This window comes from Gavia stellata, chromosome 1 (assembly GCF_030936135.1).
Source record: "Gavia stellata isolate bGavSte3 chromosome 1, bGavSte3.hap2, whole genome shotgun sequence".
NCBI classification, from domain to species: domain Eukaryota; kingdom Metazoa; phylum Chordata; class Aves; order Gaviiformes; family Gaviidae; genus Gavia; species Gavia stellata.
In genome coordinates, this window is record NC_082594.1 from 98,637,706 (window position 1) to 98,656,905 (window position 19,200).

At 40.9% G+C, this 19,200-nt stretch overlaps 1 protein-coding gene across 1 annotated transcript; it reads right to left on the minus strand.

Annotated features, from left to right (window-relative positions):
• Positions 1–268: 268 nt before the first annotated feature.
• Positions 269–18,396, minus strand: LOC104251749 (interferon-induced GTP-binding protein Mx). The gene is given in 16 exon segments (XM_059815686.1): positions 269–502; positions 3,188–3,430; positions 4,931–5,007; positions 5,937–6,095; positions 8,418–8,559; positions 9,359–9,481; positions 10,448–10,526; positions 11,290–11,488; positions 11,994–12,132; positions 13,811–13,897; positions 13,899–13,966; positions 15,221–15,263; positions 15,265–15,312; positions 15,314–15,360; positions 16,621–16,816; positions 18,311–18,396. Coding segments are annotated over 16 exon segments (1,965 nt in total). The 5' UTR covers positions 18,392–18,396.
• Between the last annotated feature and the right edge of the window lie 804 nt (positions 18,397–19,200).

The following is a 19,200-nucleotide window of genomic DNA, read 5'->3' on the forward strand; positions in this document are numbered from 1 at the left end:
AGCTCTAGCTTTTTAATAATTATTTCAATAATTGTACAGAGTTCAGAAAGCGAATGTTTAAAAATGGGATAACACTTATTTAATCACAAATCCCCCAAGGGAGCACTTTACATAAGGGTAGGTGTTTGCATATAACTGGTTATGGAAAATAAAGCAGAACTGCACACTAGAAATGAGTGTTAAAGGTCTGTGTTTAGGGGATTTTACAAAGTTCTTCAATAATGCTAGAAAACAAGAGTAGAAGAATACTTCTGAAAAATGAAGACATCTACAGTGAGGAGAATTCTCTCAGGTACTGGCAGGCTTTGGTGAGACGATTAACTCGTTGACTGAGGTAGCTCCTATGTTTAGCAGCTTCACTGTCCTCCTGAAGGAAATGGCTTAACTTCTCTCTTTCTTGCAAAAGATGCAACATTGCGGTCTGTAAGTTATCCCCGAAGTCATGAACAGCAGAAGACAGGATGATCAGAGGTATCTGACTGGAGAGGCGTTTACTTGCTCCCTGCAAGAAGGGGAAAAAAAGGCAGAAGATTTGTTTCCCAAAAAAAACTAAAAAAGGAAGGTGCTATAGGTAATCTGGTAAGAAGTGACAGCACATTTTTAAAATGTTGTATGGAGTTACTGTTCAAGAAGTGAGTACTTCTAGGAACTAAAAAATGTTTGCCATTAGTCTCTTTTGTGCCTAAAGATCTAAAAATTAAGAGTTACAGGAATGTCAGCTGTTGCTTTTTTCCCTCAGCAAATTAAACCCAAGGCAGGCTGTTCCCTGCTTAGCTCTGCCAGCTACCATTGGCAAGAGTTAGATGAGGACATACCTGATAAATAGCACTTGTGAACAACTTCTGGCATCAAACCTGTCTTATCTGAACACTACCAATCCGTTATGGTACAGGAAATCAAACAGTGATTTTTCCCAAAGGTGGTAAATTCCTGTATTTAGATGGTATTTCTGATGTGGTTGTCCTTTTAAGTGTAAGACAACTCTGGATAAGCTTTAGCCTTAAGGGAAAATGTCCTCAGCAATAGTGAGACTAGGTTGTGCCTACCTTACATCTTTTGATATCTTGATGAGATAATTTTCTGCTTAACCTGACAAACTGTCTGGTCTACTTATTTATGCAAATTGAAACAGATTGACCTAGAAGAGCTTGTGGGGCCCTTTCCGCAGAGACATCCGCAGGGCTTGGGGGCTTAGCTGGTGCTCTTGGGCGACAGGAGGTTCAAAACCTCTTCAATGCTGGGAGGGAGCTGCATCCAGCCCTCCTGGTGCCAGGTGAGCACTTACGCCTGAGTGACTGGCTGCAATTGAGAGAGGTGCTGTCTTCCTTTCCTTTTGTGGCACCTGACTTGAAAAGGGCAGTGGGAAGACCAGATACAGGCATATTTGATTTGTAGGTCCTATAGGGTTTAGGCAGCCTGTTTCCAGAAAGGTCTAAGGTGTTTCTGGCTTTAGATACCTCTGGAGCTCAGTGGCTGCAAATATTTCATTTACAAGGGCAGGGCTGAGCTCAAGCTGAAAAATACCTAAGACTACATGTTTAGTTTTTCTTTCTAGATTGCAGAGATCTAGTCAATAGCAAGCAATTTGGCTGAGTCAGCTAAAACACCGAGCCTACGTATTCCCTAGGTACTACTGCCCGTGGTGGGAGGGAGCCTAGGTGCTTTAAATATGGGTGTTTTTCTGGAGCCAGACTCTACCCAGAGTTTTGACAGTCCTGTCATAAGTGACACAGATTTATGCATGACATTTTCAAAGGCCATGGACACTTAAGAGCTTCCATCTCATTCAAAGTATTTGGCCTTGCATAAGTCCCATGGAGATATGATGCCCTGGCTTTTGTTATTATTGCAAATGGTGCTTAGGGCATTTAAAAAAAAAGTATAACTAGCATCTAAGTCATTTGTGTTATAGCAGAGAGTATAGTGAGGCTGGAGGGAAGAGCTTATGCAGTTCTGCCTTTGTTTCTTGTTCTCTAAAAGCTGATGGTTTTCTCTCCATCAGCCTGAGCAACCTGAACATTTAATTGCAGGAATTTGTCAAAACCTTGCTATTGAAATTCAAGGTGAGCTGCTACCTACCTTACTGCATTATTAATATTGAACTTGTTGCTTTCTGAGGGAGTTTTATGAAACAAAGATCAAAAGCAAATCCTGATACTGCATCTTCTCTTTGTTGTCTTTCTTTAACATGATCCTTTGTTAAAACATCCCATTTGTCTTCAGATACTTAACTTCTATGGAACTATCTGCAGTACATCATATGTACTCTGATCTCTACAGATAACCAAATCCATTTTAACTTATCGTTTTATTATTGCTCCTCCTGCTGCATTAGTTTAGGATCTGACTGCAAGCCACTGACACCACCTCTGGCAGCAGGAATATGCACAGAGGCTTGAGGCTGACCTGAGCTCTCAGACGCTGTGCCAAACATCAGTGCTGTATATAATGTTGTTAAGCTTGTGGAAACTAGTGTTATTTGAAAACCATGAGATGAACTTGTAGTGGAGAAAGCAATCTTAAGACTGTTGCTTCCTTTGCTGGAGAGGGGGGCTTCCCATCAACTGAGTATCAGTAACTTCTAATTACAGGGCCAAGGGCTCTCCCCTATCCTAAGCTCTCCTCCATGCTGGTAAGTGACTGTCCTTTCCTCCCCCTGACACTTGTCCCCATAGGAAAGCCAGCAAGGGAGCATCGTACTGGTGTGGGGCTGTGTAGGCAGCAGGGAGTCACCCCCTTCCCTGTGAAAGGCTGGACTGGGGTGAGAAGAGGACTCACCTGCCGATGGCATATTCCCCGAGCGAGGGGCAGCCACAGCAGGGAGCCATGCCAGGCTGGGGAGTAGCTAAGAAGTGGCTTAGGAGCCAGCTGTCATTTTAACAACCTGAAGGCTTTTCTAATCACCATATCCCGCAGTGTGCAACTACTCCCTAGCAACTGTGCTGACACAGCCCGTCAGACCAGCTTTGTCCTGGCATTTTCTTCACCAGTCAGAAGCTCTGATTAATTCATACAGAAGCTGTGCATGTACCTGGACGAGACACTTGCACCCTCTGGCTACTATTCCCTGCATAGTAGTAATACTGCATGAAAGACTCATATTGACCACAGCGAGATCTGGATGAGGAGTATGTGCTATAGCATTCAGGGTGCGGAAGAACTGCTGTATTGTAATTTGTAAACTCACATTGAAATAGGCCTTCGTGTGAGAAACCATTTCCTGGACAAAGGAGGGCTCTTGATTTGAAACAGATCCAACCTGCAACTCTTTCCCGTTGCCAACCTTGGTAGCGTTTTCTATCTTAACAGAATTTAAATCGTTAATGTAAAGGTCATCCTGGCAGTATACAATTCTCTCCATTTTAAACTGGGTCCGGATACGTCTTTCAGCCTCTGCTGCTTGTTTTTCTCTAATGTCTTCAATTCTGGTCTAGGAAAGAAAAGAACAACAAGTTCTCAGACATTTGCTTCCTTTGCAAAGGTGCCAGTGCTTAGCAGTGTTCCCAGGGAACGGTGAGGTGGACACACTGTTCAACAGTTCTTGCTGCAGCACTGTCTAATCCCAGACCGGCTCTTGGGAACATGGGGTAATGCTTTGGATTCTGCTGTGAAAGAGCAAGAAAACCTGGCAGTTTTGTCCTCTCCTCAAACATGAGTGGGATCAGTCAAAACCTGGTGCTTGGACCCCGAAGGAAAATACAAGGTTGACGGGAACAAGCAGCAACAGCCAGCCATGAGTTCAGCCTGCAGCCAGTCCTGGGGTTTTGCATGCATTTTGTTTGGTCTCCCTCTTGCAGTAGGCAGTGACAGCAGGCACTGATGTGAACTCCACTGCCCCTCCTGCCCTTCTCAAAAACCGCAGTCTCCTATCTGTTGTCAGCTAACCAACCCTGTTTAACCCCTCACTGTCTGGCACTTTTATTGCAGTAATCTGATGCTTTCTAGCCTTTTTGGTACTTCCACCCAAAAGTCTGTGGGGGTAGCAAAGTTCCCTCAGCCATCCTCAAATTCCCTTAAAATGCTTTCCTAGCATCCCTAAGAAAGCGTTCCATCTTTCTTCTCATCTTCAGTGTCTACCAGAACTTCCTCCCTCTTCATTCCTCTCACCATGTTATGCCAAAAGACCCTCCCTAAACACCTCTGTGTTTGGCTGAAATAGCTTATATGCTTGCTGTCTGGTTGGCCTGGGAGCTCAGTAGGGTTTGGACATGCAAGTCAAATAGCAAACCATCTATTTCACTCTCATTTGCCTTTGAATTTCCTTTCTAAGCAGTACCCTGTGAGTGGAATCTGCTTCCTGGCTGTCCAGCATCGCTTCTCCTCTTTTCCTCAAAGCTCTTTCTGAGAAAAGGCCTTCAATGACATCCATAACATTTAACTCCACCCCAAAACATGCAACCCCCAAACTGTGAACAGTCATCTTCTAACCCTCACATAGTTGAATGATTTTTGGCTTGTTTGCTTCTGCTCCCTTTTATCAAAGATGAGATTCCTGCACTGGCTAACACCCTGGCTTGCCTTTCAGAGAGGGAAAAGCACGGTTTAGCACTGTGAGGCTACCTACACACTTACAAATCACTGCAGGACTTAAATTTGAAATTAATTATAAACTCTTCAAGGCAGGCATACCAGGTTTTCTTTGCATTGTCTTGTATGTATCAAGAATGTGACCAGAATGAATGAGGAATGTATGTTTTAGATCTTGTCAAAGTTGTACCGAAAGGCAAAATGCACTTTCATTAGTGCCATTATAAACATGAGATAATTTTCAAGCTCTTCCTTATTTTATAAAAACCGTAGGCCTGCAAGAAATTCCATGCTTGCATAAGGGTAATGCAATGGGATAGATACTGTAAGCATGGCTGTATTTACAAATGCCATTCTGTCTTGCTTTTGTTATCCTTATCTCAGGTTATAGGTAGCGTCTCACCTTAGCAGCTCTGTTTAGATTGTGAAAATTAGAAAAATGCCTTTTAGTGTCTTCCATAAATTTCTCTTCAACCAGTCCTAAGGGAAGAACAGACAGACAAAATAAAGTCAGGTAAGCAAATGAGGTTTTTAAGCTATTATTAATATGAGACTTTGGAAAACTACTCATTTTCTGTATTCATCCAGAAATAACTGAGGAACTGTACTGTTGCACTATGCCTTTATGACCAATACAAACAAGCAGGAATTTAGATTTCTAGGTCGAAGACTGTGAGCCATTAAATACCTCCTGTAACCACTTAACACCTGAGAGATTGAATATCACTGAGATTTCTTTGATAAAGCAATTTCTGTGCTTACAGCTGTGTCTGACCAGATGTGCCATCACTTGTCCATATAAGCACATCTGCATCTCACCACCTGAGTGGCCTCCCCAGGAAGAGGGGCTAGCACATATAGTACAAAGCACTGAATCTGGCACAGGCGTCATAGCTGCCTTCTAAGGCAAACATAGGAGAGAGAGGATCATGACATGCTTTTTCCTTGGGTGCCTTTTACTGGATGAACTATGTACCCTTTCCCCCAGCCCCAGCAGTCACCGTAAAATACATACAATGTCGTGCAAAGAATTGGCAAAGAAGCTGGGTTCCCAGTTCAGATTTGTGAATGCCACTCCCTGAGCTTGGGAATACCAAGCAGCTTGGCTGGCACCAGATACTTCTACTGTACTATTTCTTGACTGTGTTATTTATTATAGTTACTTTCTAACTCCCTTCCACCAGCCACTGGGAAAAGTATTAACAAATGCCGGAGACCACGTGTAGAGATTGGAGGGTCTAGAGAAGAAGCAGGTCCCCAGGTTGAATCAGATTCACTTCCCCACTCTGAAGCATCCTGGCTGGAGCTCTTGCTCCAGCAGTGAGAATGTTGGCTTATCCTAGAAAAAAAAATTGTCAGGCACACCAGTGTGTCCCACACAACAGCCTCATGTGGCCTGTGAGACGTACCGATCACATTGTTCAGTATCTCAACAGCCGGCTCCTCCAGTTCCATGATTTGCTCTTTTACAATGTCCTCAAATGTCCTGTAATTGGTAAAGCCTGGTAACTCCCGTCCACGATACTGGTCTTCATACTTCCACACCTTACTGGGTACATTTTTTTTGACTGTAATATTAAAATAACATTGCTTTACTACTAAATTACTCAATTTATAAATTTCAGATTTAAGAAGGAAGTTTATTTCTCCTCTTTGAAATGCTCTTGAGAAGAACAACTGCTGAGATGATCTTTCAAGCAATACCGTTAATACAGAACTGAGCTAACACACATTATCACCCAGTGAATGAGCCATCTCACACACTGGATCAAGCATCTAACAGAAAGCAATCCAGAAATTATGATGGGGCTCAAAAATACTGGTTCTTCTTGGAATTGCTACCCTCACAGAAGTGGCCATTACTAGTCACTTCTGAGTTTTAAAAAACCCAGAACAAAACAAAAACTCACTTAACAGCCTTATGGGAAATCTACTGTTGACTAGCTATTTTTATTTAAGATATCACAGTCAATATTTCTTTGTTGACGTTATACGAATTTGCCATCTTAAATGAGGTATATACCTTGGAATTGGTTTACATATTCAGGCAAAGATGTGTTTCTAAGTGTTTTGAAAGTTTTTGATATTGCCCTGTTTTGGGGTCAAATTTGTGAATCGTGGATCAAGTGCACACGTGGAAGTAGAAGTCAAGCCACAAATGCATTCAATTCTAACATTCAGGTATATGAGTCCATGGTTGGATAATAACAAAAAAGAAAAAAAAAAAAAAGAAAAAGAGAAGACAGAAGTTGATGTGGAGTATCTGGTTCAGAGTCTGAAAACGTACCTGTACAGTTAAGGTAGTACAAAGCTGTAACATGGCCACAAGAACATCTATCAGCTTTGCAACAGAAAGTTCAAGGCTTCAAGTATCTGAAGTATCTGCTATTTTTAATACTTTCATTCATCATAAGAAAGCTGAAGTTAAACAGAATCATCTGACATGCAGAAATCCTACCGGTGGCTGATAACAATGCTTTTCGTTGAGGAAGGGCTTGCTAAAGCTACCTCTAGTTTTCAAGCTATGTAAGTGAACTTACTCTGCTGCACAAGTAAATACTTCACCTGAGCATATGTACACATGATTTTGGGGTAGCATATTGTCATCAAGAGCTGTGCTGTTGTAAGAGCTGCTGCGTGCTGCTACGCTGATCCTATTGTGAAGTCGGACATAGTAGTTTAAATCAACAGGGGTAGCCTGAAAGCGCCCAGAGGATTTCCCACTGTGGTTCAGCTGCCATGTAATGCCTTGCATATCTTCGGCAACTCAGTTGCTCTTTGTCCTCTCAAGAAGCTGCATCCTTCTGCTAGTGCTTTCTGCCATTTTTACATCTATTTCTTCATGCCTTCATTGTCTTACTCTTTTATTCCTCTCCATGAAATCATGTTGATTGGCTTGGTACTTCATGGATGCGACATAAGAGACATTTACATACACCAATGTCTGCCTGTCTGTCTGTCTTCACATATTTGCATATATACATATATTTGTCTCTGGCTGATGGTACCTTTGCAGCCTATTTGTACCTATCATTTTAGAGTCACTAGTGATGTTGACATACAAATGCATCAAAGACTGAAAGAACTTGTTTCAAGAGCTGCTGCTTGACTGGCAGCTGATGCTATTTAACCTCTATGAGCAAATGACAGGGTCTCTGAAAGATGTGAAAAAGATGCTGCAAAAGATGTTGAGTGTACAGCAGAGTTGAGTCTGCATGTATCACCCTATGCCTCAGTTTAGAACTGAGTTCAGTTAAGCAATTAGCAAGGTGGGTGATGCACAGAAAGGGGTACTCTTTTCAAGGTTGTGGTTATTTCAGACTCAGAATTGCTTCCTCCACACCTTAAACCAGAGCTAAAGTAGAACAAAAAAGACCTAAATTCCAAAACATTCCTAATAATAACAGCAATAGTAGTAGAATTATAACAGATTTATTATCTAGTTTAAACATATTGTTATTATTATTATTACTCCTCCTCCTCCTCCTCCTCCTTATTATTATTATTATTATTATTATTATTATTATTATTATTATTTATTATTATTGTTGGTGTTGGTGTTGGTGTTGGTTTTGTTGCTGTTATTTAGAAGAATGGTTCAGAGAATCACCAACCAATTCTGTGCCAGGGTCCACAGTCTTGATTTTATTGCTTTTCTGGGAGAAGAGAAACATCCACTGATCTCTCCGTAATGACAGCCTTTAACTCAAATTGTGACTTTTTTCCCCAAGGACCAAAGCATAACTTGCCTAACACCACAACAGATGAATGCTTCTAGCTTCTTGTTTTTCACTTTCTTGAAAAGAACCCATTGATGATGCTGTGTCTTGATTTAAAAGCAAGGGAATGGAATCTCAGGTCAGCTGCAAGTGATGGTTTTCTATGCTTACCCTTTGCAGCACACTCTAGGAGAATCACTTCCCATGTTCGAAACTCCCTGCGGATTTTTGTAAACAGTCTGATTTCATTTCCAAACAACCGTTCCTCTCCACGCATTGCCTGAGAGATGTCTTCATTAAAGAGTTTGATCAACTGTAATGAATTAAAGAACAAGCAAGCAACATAGTAAAGTTTCATTTCTTCAGAATAACTTGCATATGTTAAGTAAATCTGCAGTCAGTTGATGTTAAAGCAGGGACGTGGTTAATTGAAAACATCCCTTCCTTACATCTTTTATGCTCTTAGCTCCTGTTTTGTTTTTTTTTTTTTTTCAAAACCAGCACAGCTAGAGGAGAACAAACTTCATACTTTTTTGTTTTGTTTTGTTTTGTTTTTTCTTTGTTTTCCTGTGCACTCTTAGAACCATTTACTAAATTCTAATTGACCAGATTTGTATGAAGTCTTTGAAGCTGATGACTACAAGCACCTCTGCTGACCTGCCAAAAGCTTACTGTGAGGGATTAGTTCCCCAAGATGAGACACTTAGATGGACTTGCAAACCATATTTTGATATCAGGAATGCATTTGATCTTATGGCTGCTGTAAACAATGGAAACGCTTCAAAATGTTGGGTGGGCAAGAGTGCAAGTTTTCCCTCTCTGAGGAGCTTGATTTTGACCAATCAACCGAGTTGTTGTTCAGTTCTCTTGTCACATAATCACAGGAAAAAGAATGCTAGAAGGGGCCATGAGCTCCTGTGATCCATTATTTTTGCAGGTATGATGTATTCCTGCCAGAGGTCTGTCTATGTTACTCTCAAAACACTTCAGTGACAGATACCACAAGCTTCCTGGTGGTCCATGCTGACAGTCTGCTAACATTAGGTAGTTTCTTTTTCTCCCGCATTTACCTCCTCCCTCTGCTCCGTGACCAAGCCAATATTGATACTTACATCTGTGAGGAAAATCAGCTTCTCAGACTCTGTTCTGGGTGTGCCTCTTCTATACTTTTGTAGCTCCTGTAACGTTTTTTGGAGCACCTCACGTATCTGGTTCTCTAGTGTTGGCAAAGTTTTCTGGGGGATAGACAGTAAAGAAGGACATTAGGTAGGTTGGACTTTTCTGATTTTGGAAGGACAACAAAATCCCTCTAAGAGTCACCTAGACCTGCACATGATCTTTGCTGCTCTTAGGAATCCAAGAACTTGCTGTCCTTGCATTCCATGCATGAGAATGGGATAACATGGAAGTGTAAATATGGCCTTCATTGAGAGAAGGTAGGGGGCTAGGATCTCCCTGAGAAATCAGGCTGGACCTCACTGTGAGGTGGGCAGAGTAGCTGCAGTCTAGGGCAACATTTCACCTACAGTGAGCCAAAAACTATGTCCTCACAGGTTGCACCAGGGAGGTGGTGATGCGGGGAATGTACTGACCCCTCCATTCCTGATAAATACCTGACTGAACATGGCGGTTTTGTTGCTTATTTTATGTAAGGTTACATAAATACATACTTCTTTCTCCTTCATGACTGAATTTCCCTTAATGGAATAAGATACATTACTTACAGATACATGTATATAAAACTAAAAACCCAATATACTTACATTAGTATAGTAATAAAATAAAACAATTAGATCTTACTTGAGATTTTGAAGACATTTTCAGTTAAATAGAAATTATTGTGTTTTAGTAAGCTCATAGCAGTAACTTGCCATCCAGCTGACCAACATTCTTCACAAACAAAAATAAATATCAAGGCTGCCATTGAAAAGGCAGTTGTGAGTCACCAGTAGATGAAAAGATTTGCCTGTTACCAATCTTCAGGTTAAAGGCAAATCTGAGGACAGAGCATGGATTTCTTTACCTTTACCTCTCAGTTCAATTTGTTCTCAGATTGCCAGATTGAAGGATAGTTAAGTACTACCTATGCATATAAAGATGCAAGCCAGTTGCAATAAATTGCAATCCAAGGTTGAAGGGCTGAACTTATTTTTAGATAGTAACTGATACAAACGGCTTAGTATGGCACCGCTGTTACTTACAATAATATGTCTCACAAGTTCATTTGTGAGCTTCTCTGCCAGATGAGGGACAGTAGCCTTTCCTTCTTCCAAAAGAATGCTGCAAAAGAGAGGAAAAGTTGGTTTTGGATAGACCGCGTGTGCAGGGCAGGGAGGTAGCCCTGATGCTCTGCTCTGTTTTCACTAGTTCTACTACACAAAAAGAAAGGGCCCTCTGGGGAGTGCTAGTGCAGACACAGCAGCAGCCCAGGACTCTCTGGGCACCATGGCTTTTATGCAAGAGTTATTTGACAGCTACTGCTCCTGGCTAAGCAAAAGGAAACAGAGAAGAATCTGAAAATAGCAAATTCTAACAGCAGATTAATGTTCTGCTGTGTTATTTTTGCATGAGTGAAGTATACTGATTCAAAACCCTTTTCTGCTGCCATTCTCTATATTATGATTGATTTGCTGCTGAGTCATCTTCTGCGGAAATCTCTGCCCTCAGCACAGGCAGTAACCTTTCTCATGCTGAGTTTCACCGTGTTTTCCAGTGAATAGAAATGCTTCAGTGCTTGACTTGAAGTGCTTAGATGCTTAACTTGAATTCTTTGGGACTATTCTGAACTTCTGAAATTCATTGCTCTTCTGCCAGGGTTAAGGAGATATATATATATCAAACTTGCAGCCAAAATACATTTTAAAAGTTTATTTGACATGTAAAATTCTTCTGGCTTACTGGAATGCAATGATACATGGGCAATGAAAAATAGCTAGTATAATTAATATCTGTTTGTGACCCTAATTTAAATCTCAGCAAGTCAATAGGAAGCTTTGAAGTGACTTTAATATGTTTTCGATTAGGTCCTTTCTGCAAGAAGTACCTGAAATGTTCATGAGTCTCAAAGAATTTTCTCTCTTGCTGGATTGCAGCGGCCAAGGCCAGTTTATTGTGGATGTCCTGCTGCCCACGACACTTCACGATCATATAACCCTTTTTGAGGGGGATGATCAGGTTTCGTATTATGTTAATGATAGACTCTTCGGTTCCTCTGTCCACCAGGTCGGGTTTTGTGAGGATCCCTGTGAAATTACCCAAAGAGAAAGTTAGTCGAGTGCAGAAGTTAAAGGTGGGAGAGGTGCAGTAGGACACCCTGCCACCAGAGTGGGAACACTCTGTACTGTGTTTTATAAAGCAACTTCTCTCTGTTTTGTTTTCTCTCTCCTAGAAAGCTCTCAGCTCCTGGGCTTTGAGCTGTAAAACTTGCTCTACGGTTGGCGGCGCACAACAACTTGTGCCTTTGCAAACCTTTTTTAACAGGCAGCAGCAAAGCTTTTCCGCCATTAACTCTGAGATTTTCAATTTCCAATTATTCATAACATGAATGCCAGCAAGACTCAAAATTGAGGGATTCTTAGAGCTGCTGGATCATCTCAAGCTTTGTAAATAATTTATTTAGGCTGTTTTCTTTTTTTCCTTTCTTCTAGTAGCTAATTTCACAGATCTGGCGTGAACTACAAAACATCAGACCTTCATGGAAAAAAGACTTGCACTTCTCTTCAACTTGTAGCTTAAAAATTGCCTCACCTAGTGTCCTTTCTCCGCTGGGGTCCACCTCCTGAGCCATTTTCAGTGCTTCTGTTGTTGCAATGTCCACATTACATGGCACCACTACCAAGTTGAGTGTCTCTTTGCAGCCAATAATTTTTTTAAGTAGCATTTTGATCTGCAATGCAATACAGCAGTAATGAACTTCAGTGAAATCAGATGCTTGCATGTAGGATGCAACCATTTCTAGCAATATGAGCTAATATCTGATGACATTAAATGCTACATACACTGAGGATAGTATTACATGCTAAAGGATGGCATGGAAATGGGTCAGCAGAAGAATGCAGCCTCTTTTCCTCTGTCAAGATTATTCCAAACATCTAGCATGAATGAGACCAGACTGTTGTTATGCCTGTCCTGAAAGCTATGCAAAGTTTAACCTCTCATGCATATAATCTTTCATTATGGAAATATTTAACCTCTCATGCATATAATCTTTCATTATGGAAATATTAACGATATTTCACAAATAATCACATGTAAGAAAAACAAGTTCTGATGTCTAGGTACACACTTATGGGAAGAAAGCAAGCTAGATTATGCTGATGAATCTCAAATTTCTCTCTCTGAAAGGAGAGCAAATGTCTTTGGCTTATATTTCAGTGGAGCATTTGTGAAAAAACCCAAGTCACACATGACATCTAGTTGGCATTGTTTCTGTGTTTCAATGCCAAACTAAAAGAGTTTCTCACAGTTTGTGTTGTATTGCAAAAGGTTCACACAGCTCTAGTGTGCTTATAGCGAAGTCAGTTAACTCTTTTTTTTCTAAGTTTTGGTAAAGGTCCCTCTCTTTTCTACTTCCCATCCATCCCAATTTCTGACATGCTACAATGCTATAGCCTCCATCTCTGAAGCATGCAGGCAGCTGGAGATGATGGAAATGTGTGGATCATGTCACAGCTGCTGCTTTCTTCTGAATACAATAGAAAGATTACTATCTAATTGTGAAATGAAATTACTCTTCTCCCAGAGAGTAAAGCCCAGAAAATCCAGTCTTGTCTCATTTTTGTTGATATGTCTAGTTTAGTTTGGACTACTCTTATTCCAAGTTCCTATTTAAAGGTATTTTAGGAGAAACAATACACCCAGCTCCTTCCTGCACATCACCCTCACAGCTGTCCTTGTCCAACTAGAGTTTTATTTGCATTCCCCAGCATTTCTTCTAAAAGCAGCCAGAGGAAGAGTAGAGATGCCCCCACTTTAACGCATAGTCTGTTTACTTCAAAAAGGGTCTGCTGGGATCCCTTAAGGGATGAGAAAAAACAGGACAGGTCCGATTCTGATGTGCTCTGTAAGTAAGGAATGACAGAGCAACAAACCTGTAAGAGGGCCAATTTGTTGTCTTGCTCCAGAAGAGCTTACAAGAACACAGATCTATTCATCTTTGCCAAATACATCCACAGAGCTGGTAAGAGACAACTCATTTTGAGATGTATCTATCTTCTAGACTGTGGTCTGGCCAAGGGACACTGGGCAGCACTGTGTTCAGGGTCCATATGGCTGGGTTATTCTGTGCTGCCATGGGTAGGCTGTGTCATCACATCTGAGGTGGCTCTTTCACCGCTAGCGTGGGCAGCTCCCTCCTGCACAACAGGGCAGACAGGAGAACCTGGACCTCACTGTTCCTATCGGCAATTCCTTGCCTGAAAAATAGGCCTGTTTGTTAGTGTAGCTCTGTTTCTGGCTCAGAAGCCCAGCATAATAACTGCAGCATCCTACAGCAAAGGCTTGCATATGAGGTAGGTTACAGAAGCGACCCTGTGCACAGGTTGGCATAGGAGACTGAGTTTTACCTGTTCCCCAATGTCTTTTGGCTGATTCCCCACAGCCACTCTGGCAATTCCAGGAAGATCAATTAGTGTCAGATCTGGGACATCTGGGGGACCAAATTTCTAGGGAAATTAGTTCTCCACTAATGGCACCTCTAGTACCAGCCACAATATCCTGGGCTGCAAGGAGAAAAGATCAAGGCAATGAATACAAGCTTCAAACAATGCATCAAAGCGAAGCTGAACACAATGACTTTGAAAAGTACCTACTACCACTTAACGTTCTTTTAGGCTTGGCTTTTTTCAGATCCAGCCACGCGTGTAAATCCATTTATGCAAAAAACTAAGGAAATCATTATGCAATACATGGAGTCCTTTTGGAATGTGAACTGTAATATTTTACAGAGCATATACTTATGAACTCTCATATATGCAGACAAAATACATGTAAATAAACCACAACGGAAGTGATTGGATAAAATACTGGTCAGCTGTAGAAATGCTTCCTCAACATCAAGACGCTTTGTAGGCATGAATTAATCCTTGGCTGCTTTGAAAGATAAATAGGTGTTATTCTATATACTTCATATTTTGACAGAGAGGTTGAGAGATCAAGTAATTTGTCCCAGTTCTTATAAGGCAATAATGCTTTAACTGTGAACAGCACAGAGAAGCAAGGAAACCCCACAGTCATTCTCATGAGAGATTTTCAGCTCTGTAATTAGCTTAATCAATTCACACCACTTGCCTTGCCAGTTTTGGAAGGATATATTGAAAATATCCAAATAATATATTGAAAAGCTAATGAAAAAGCATTCAAACAGATAACAATGTTGCAGAGGTGTGCTAGCCAAGGAAATAAGGACAATCCAACTTTCACATTTAGGGCAGGTGCTTACTGCCCTTTGGGTAAGAAAAATGTTCCTTACACAGCATGAAATACCATAAAAGTAAAGCTGTGACATGGGAAGGGCAATGATTGAGGCTGTGGTCACACTAACTGGCAGAAGCTCTATACACCCTGCATGCTGCCTTCTTGCATTTTCTCCAAAATCATAAGATTTCCAGCCACAGACACCTCAAGCATTCGCTGAGCTTTTGAACTGATGACAGGAACCATTAGGGCTTTGCATGTTTGCAGTTTGACAGACAATCCCCCCAAACCAGGCAGACAGCATCCAGCTGAGGACACAGCCTGAACTTTTGTTGGACATCATGGATCAACTTCACCACTGAAGTAGTAAGTAGTGCAACTCTCTTGAGAGAGTTATATTATGCTACCCCATCTTCTTCTGCTCTGAATTAATCACTTGGTGTTATTCGTGGCTACAATTACTGTGTTAGTCTGGGACTACTGCTCAGCCTAAGAAAAGGGGAGAAAGGATTTAGAGGAGATTGAGCACCCGAATCAGAGGGGGATACGATACAACTCACCTTCTCTTATTGCTTTCTCCACCTCAGAGGCATTCTGCAGCTCTGAGCTGATGTTGCCGGTAACAAATTTTCCCTTTCCATGCCTGGGTAGCAGGTTATCCTTTTCAGTTTAAGTTCCAAGGGACATCGAGTAACAATACCTGCAGCAGTTCCAAAGACAGCGGTAACTCTCTCAGCAGTTGTTATGCATGATACACAGCCATGGACTGCGTGTCGTACAAAGGGTTGCCTAATACTTTGCACAGAGACACAGATATGTTCCAAGAGACATTGCCAAAGAGCTTTTGTCCGACTTCCTGCTCAGAGTAGGACTATCACCAGCACGAGATGAGGTCAGCCATGGCTCTGTCCAGGCACATCTTGTCTTGCAAACCTCCAAGGATGGAGATTAGCGCCTCTTTGGGTGACCTGTTTCAGTGGTGCATCTACATCCTATGAAAACCTTTCCCTCAAGTCCAGCCTGAAAGACTAGATGGTATTGTCAACTCATACAGAACTTGCAGAACTTACATGTGTGTGTATACACGCATACACACACACACAGAGCTGGAAAGTGGATCTTCTTGAGCAGCAAAGTCTTCCAACAATCTTCTCGGACTTAAATAACATCCAAGTCACATGTTTGTAAGTAAAGATCTTGTACACTTTTTGCCAAAAAAGGTATCATCTGTAAGAAAATCTTGTTAAAAAAAACCAAACCAACCCCAAAAGCAAATTTCAAAACTAGTCTTCCATGTGAAATCGATACTGTGCTGCACTGCTCTTTGCTGGGTAATGCACAGAGTCAGCTGATGCTACCTTTCAGTCTGTCCACAGTTTTGGGCAAGCACACTACACTATACTCTTCTTAATCCTGGTCTCTTGACCACCCAGAACATGTGCCTTGTTGGAGATCGGAAAAAGAAAAAAGAAAAGAAAAGAAAAGAAAGATAAAAGAAAAGAAAAGAAAAGAAAAGAAAAAAAGGAAAGGAAAGGAAAGGAAAGGAAAGGAAAGGAAAGGAAAGGAAAGGAAAGGAAAGGAAAGGAAAGGAAAGGAAAGGAAAGGAAAGGAAAGGAAAGGAAAGGAAAGGAAAGGAAAGGAAAGGAAAGGAAAGGAAAGGAAAGGAAAGGAAAGGAAAGGAAAGGAAAGGAAAGGAAAGGAAAGGAAAGGAAAGGAAAGGAAAGGAAAGGAAAGAAGAAAAGAAAAGAAAAGAAAAGAAAAGAAAAGAAAAGAAAAGAAAAGAAAAGAAAAGAAAAGAAAAGAAAAGAAAAGAAAAGAAAAGAAAAGAAAAGAAAAGAAAAGAAAAGAAAAGAAAAGAAAAGAAAAGAAAAGAAAAGAAAGAAAAGAAAAGAAAAGAAAAGATCCCTTCCACCTCATCAAACTGAAATTCAGGTGTAAATCTGAGAAGGTGAGTTCTTACCATTGCCCCTAGGAAGAGCAATACCAGACAGGGCTTCTAGGACAGAGCTTTTCCCAGAGCTCTGGTCTCCTATCACTGCGATTGCAGGCAAAGCCAGGTCTTTTTCTATTCCAAGAGCTCTTAGGCTGTCGATGAGATCAATGCAGGGTCGAATCTTTTCCTCATATTGGTTGTACAAGGTATGTTCTGCTGCCTGCTAGAGTTAAACTTACAATGAATTTTCCATAATTTAAAATAAGTTGTTTCCACAAAAAAACCCTTTTGGGCATCTTTTCCAGCTCATCATTCTCTAGTAAACCTTATGTACTGGCATCAAGCTGTATTTCATATGACTGAGCATCCTTGCACCTCCATTTTATAAACAGGTGTCTGTAAATACGACAAAATCAGTTGAGGTTGGCTCAATGACCATCCTTAGTAAAAATATCAAACTTTGTAAGCTGTCCTGAGAAGGTAAAGAGTAAAAGGAGACCTCATTGTGAAGTGTGCTTTGTTAATTTATTTTTTTAATAACTGCCATTTTCTTCCACTCATCTATAGATGTACTGAAGTATGTGTATGCAAATGAAGACTAGTCCCAGTAATAAGAGAATTTAGTACAGACTAGCTTATTAAATCTTTGTTTTGAAATTTGAAGATTTAGTTTGTGTGCAGACACCAAAAGCATTTTGCTGTAGCATTCTTAACAGGGGGCTAAAATCTTTTAGATCATCATGGCTCTTCTTTCATTTTCAGCAAGGGTAAGGGATGAATATGAGTGATTTGTTTTAAATGACTGATTATTGTCATTTTTTTGGTTTTGATACATGTGCCAGAGATTAACACAGGCTCTTCATTTTAATGAAAACAAACCAAATCATTTCCAGCCCTTTACAAAACTGGTCCACCTGCTGTTAAATATGCCCAGCTAAAGTGCATAAAGATCAGCTTGGTCTCTTCTTCCTGTTCCTCTCTTCATATTCCAGTCTGACTGCTGCATTTAGAAATGCAATTTTGAGAACACCTATATTTTACAGACCCTAACGGGCCAGGCACATTCATACCTGATTTTTTGAAAAGAAAAATTGAAGTTTCCCACCATCACCTTTGTCTAAGAAAGCCACCTCTGAAAATATGTGTATCAATCAGATGTAATCAAACAGAACAGATTTTTCTTTCAAGATGGGAAAGACAGCACACATTATTGGAGGCAGGTATTTTAAAACCTTATTGGTAACCCCACCCCATTATCTTCATTAAGATGTGTGGGAGCTAGTAAATCCTAACCATTCTCAAGGAACTTCATTAACTATGACACAGGCTTAAAAACAAACTGTTTTCAGCATCAAATATTCAACACAGGTTATTATTAACCTTTATTTGTATTTTTGTTGAAGGCAGCAGAGCCTCAAGTAAAAAATATCTCAGATTTTAGTATTTCTGTTCAACATTTGCTAGTTGTTACCAATGAAACAGATGCATGTTGCACATTAAATTGGCTGCTAGGCTGCTGCCATCCTATTTTTTACACCTGCATTTTTTTCCTAGTTACACAAATGATTGCTTGGCCCTGATCCCAAAAGTACTCCTCTGCTTAGACCTAACAAGTGCAGGTTGCCCAAAGAGACAAGGGTATTTATTTTGGGGCACAAAGTGAAACACAGGAGTAAGAGTGGGGAGGATCTATGCCTTCTTCTGGTATCTGCCTTACCTTGTCCTGTTCTCCGTAATACTGTTTCTTCAACTCCTCCTGCTCATAGTTAGGCTTTCTCTCAATTATATTCTTTGACATCAGATGACCTTCATCTTCTAAGTCTGGTGGGAGAGGTACTGCAAAAGCTTCTAAAGATGGTTGTATGGAAGGTGATGCAAAACCATCTTTCTTCAGGGTAAGTTTGATTTTTTCAGAAAGTTGTTTGACCGCTAGACTCTTATTATCCATGGCCTGATGATTTTTTGGCGTACCACGTAGATTGTCCATAAGTGCTTCACAAAATAGTGATTACTGTTTGGTCCAACCACTCTTCTGGACAGCTTCTGAAATCAAACATGGGGCACTGAGTGACTCCAGATTGCAACAGTAATCATAGCAAAGAAAAACAAACATCACTTTTATTTACTGATTCAAACCCTCAGTAGATATCAAGTGCCACAGCTCTTTTCAAATCACTAAAATTACTCTCCAGAGGATAGACTTGGAGCACTTCTCCCTACCTCTCTTATGCTTTCGTTTGTTTTCAAAAAAAGAAGTTGCCACAGAGTAAACAAGAATTTTTTTTTTTTTGGGGGGGGGGGAAGTTACACCAGGTTTTGCAAAAAGCTAGTTTTCCTCAATGTAATATTTTGCTGAAAGGTGTTTTGAGAAGCTTAGTCAGTATGGCAGCTGCTGGGCATGGTTGGAGAGTGTGCGAATGCTTAACTGCAGTGACTTGAGGTCAGAAGTACAGGGCTGTGTGGCTGCACAAGGAGGGTCTACATGGGTGGGCCACCTGCAATGGGAGTAGGACACACCAAGCCATAGTCTACTGTGAGGCCAGCTTGCCTCTCTTGCGGTGGAAACACTTGTCAGAAGCAAGTCTTACGCCTATTTTAGAAGTTCAG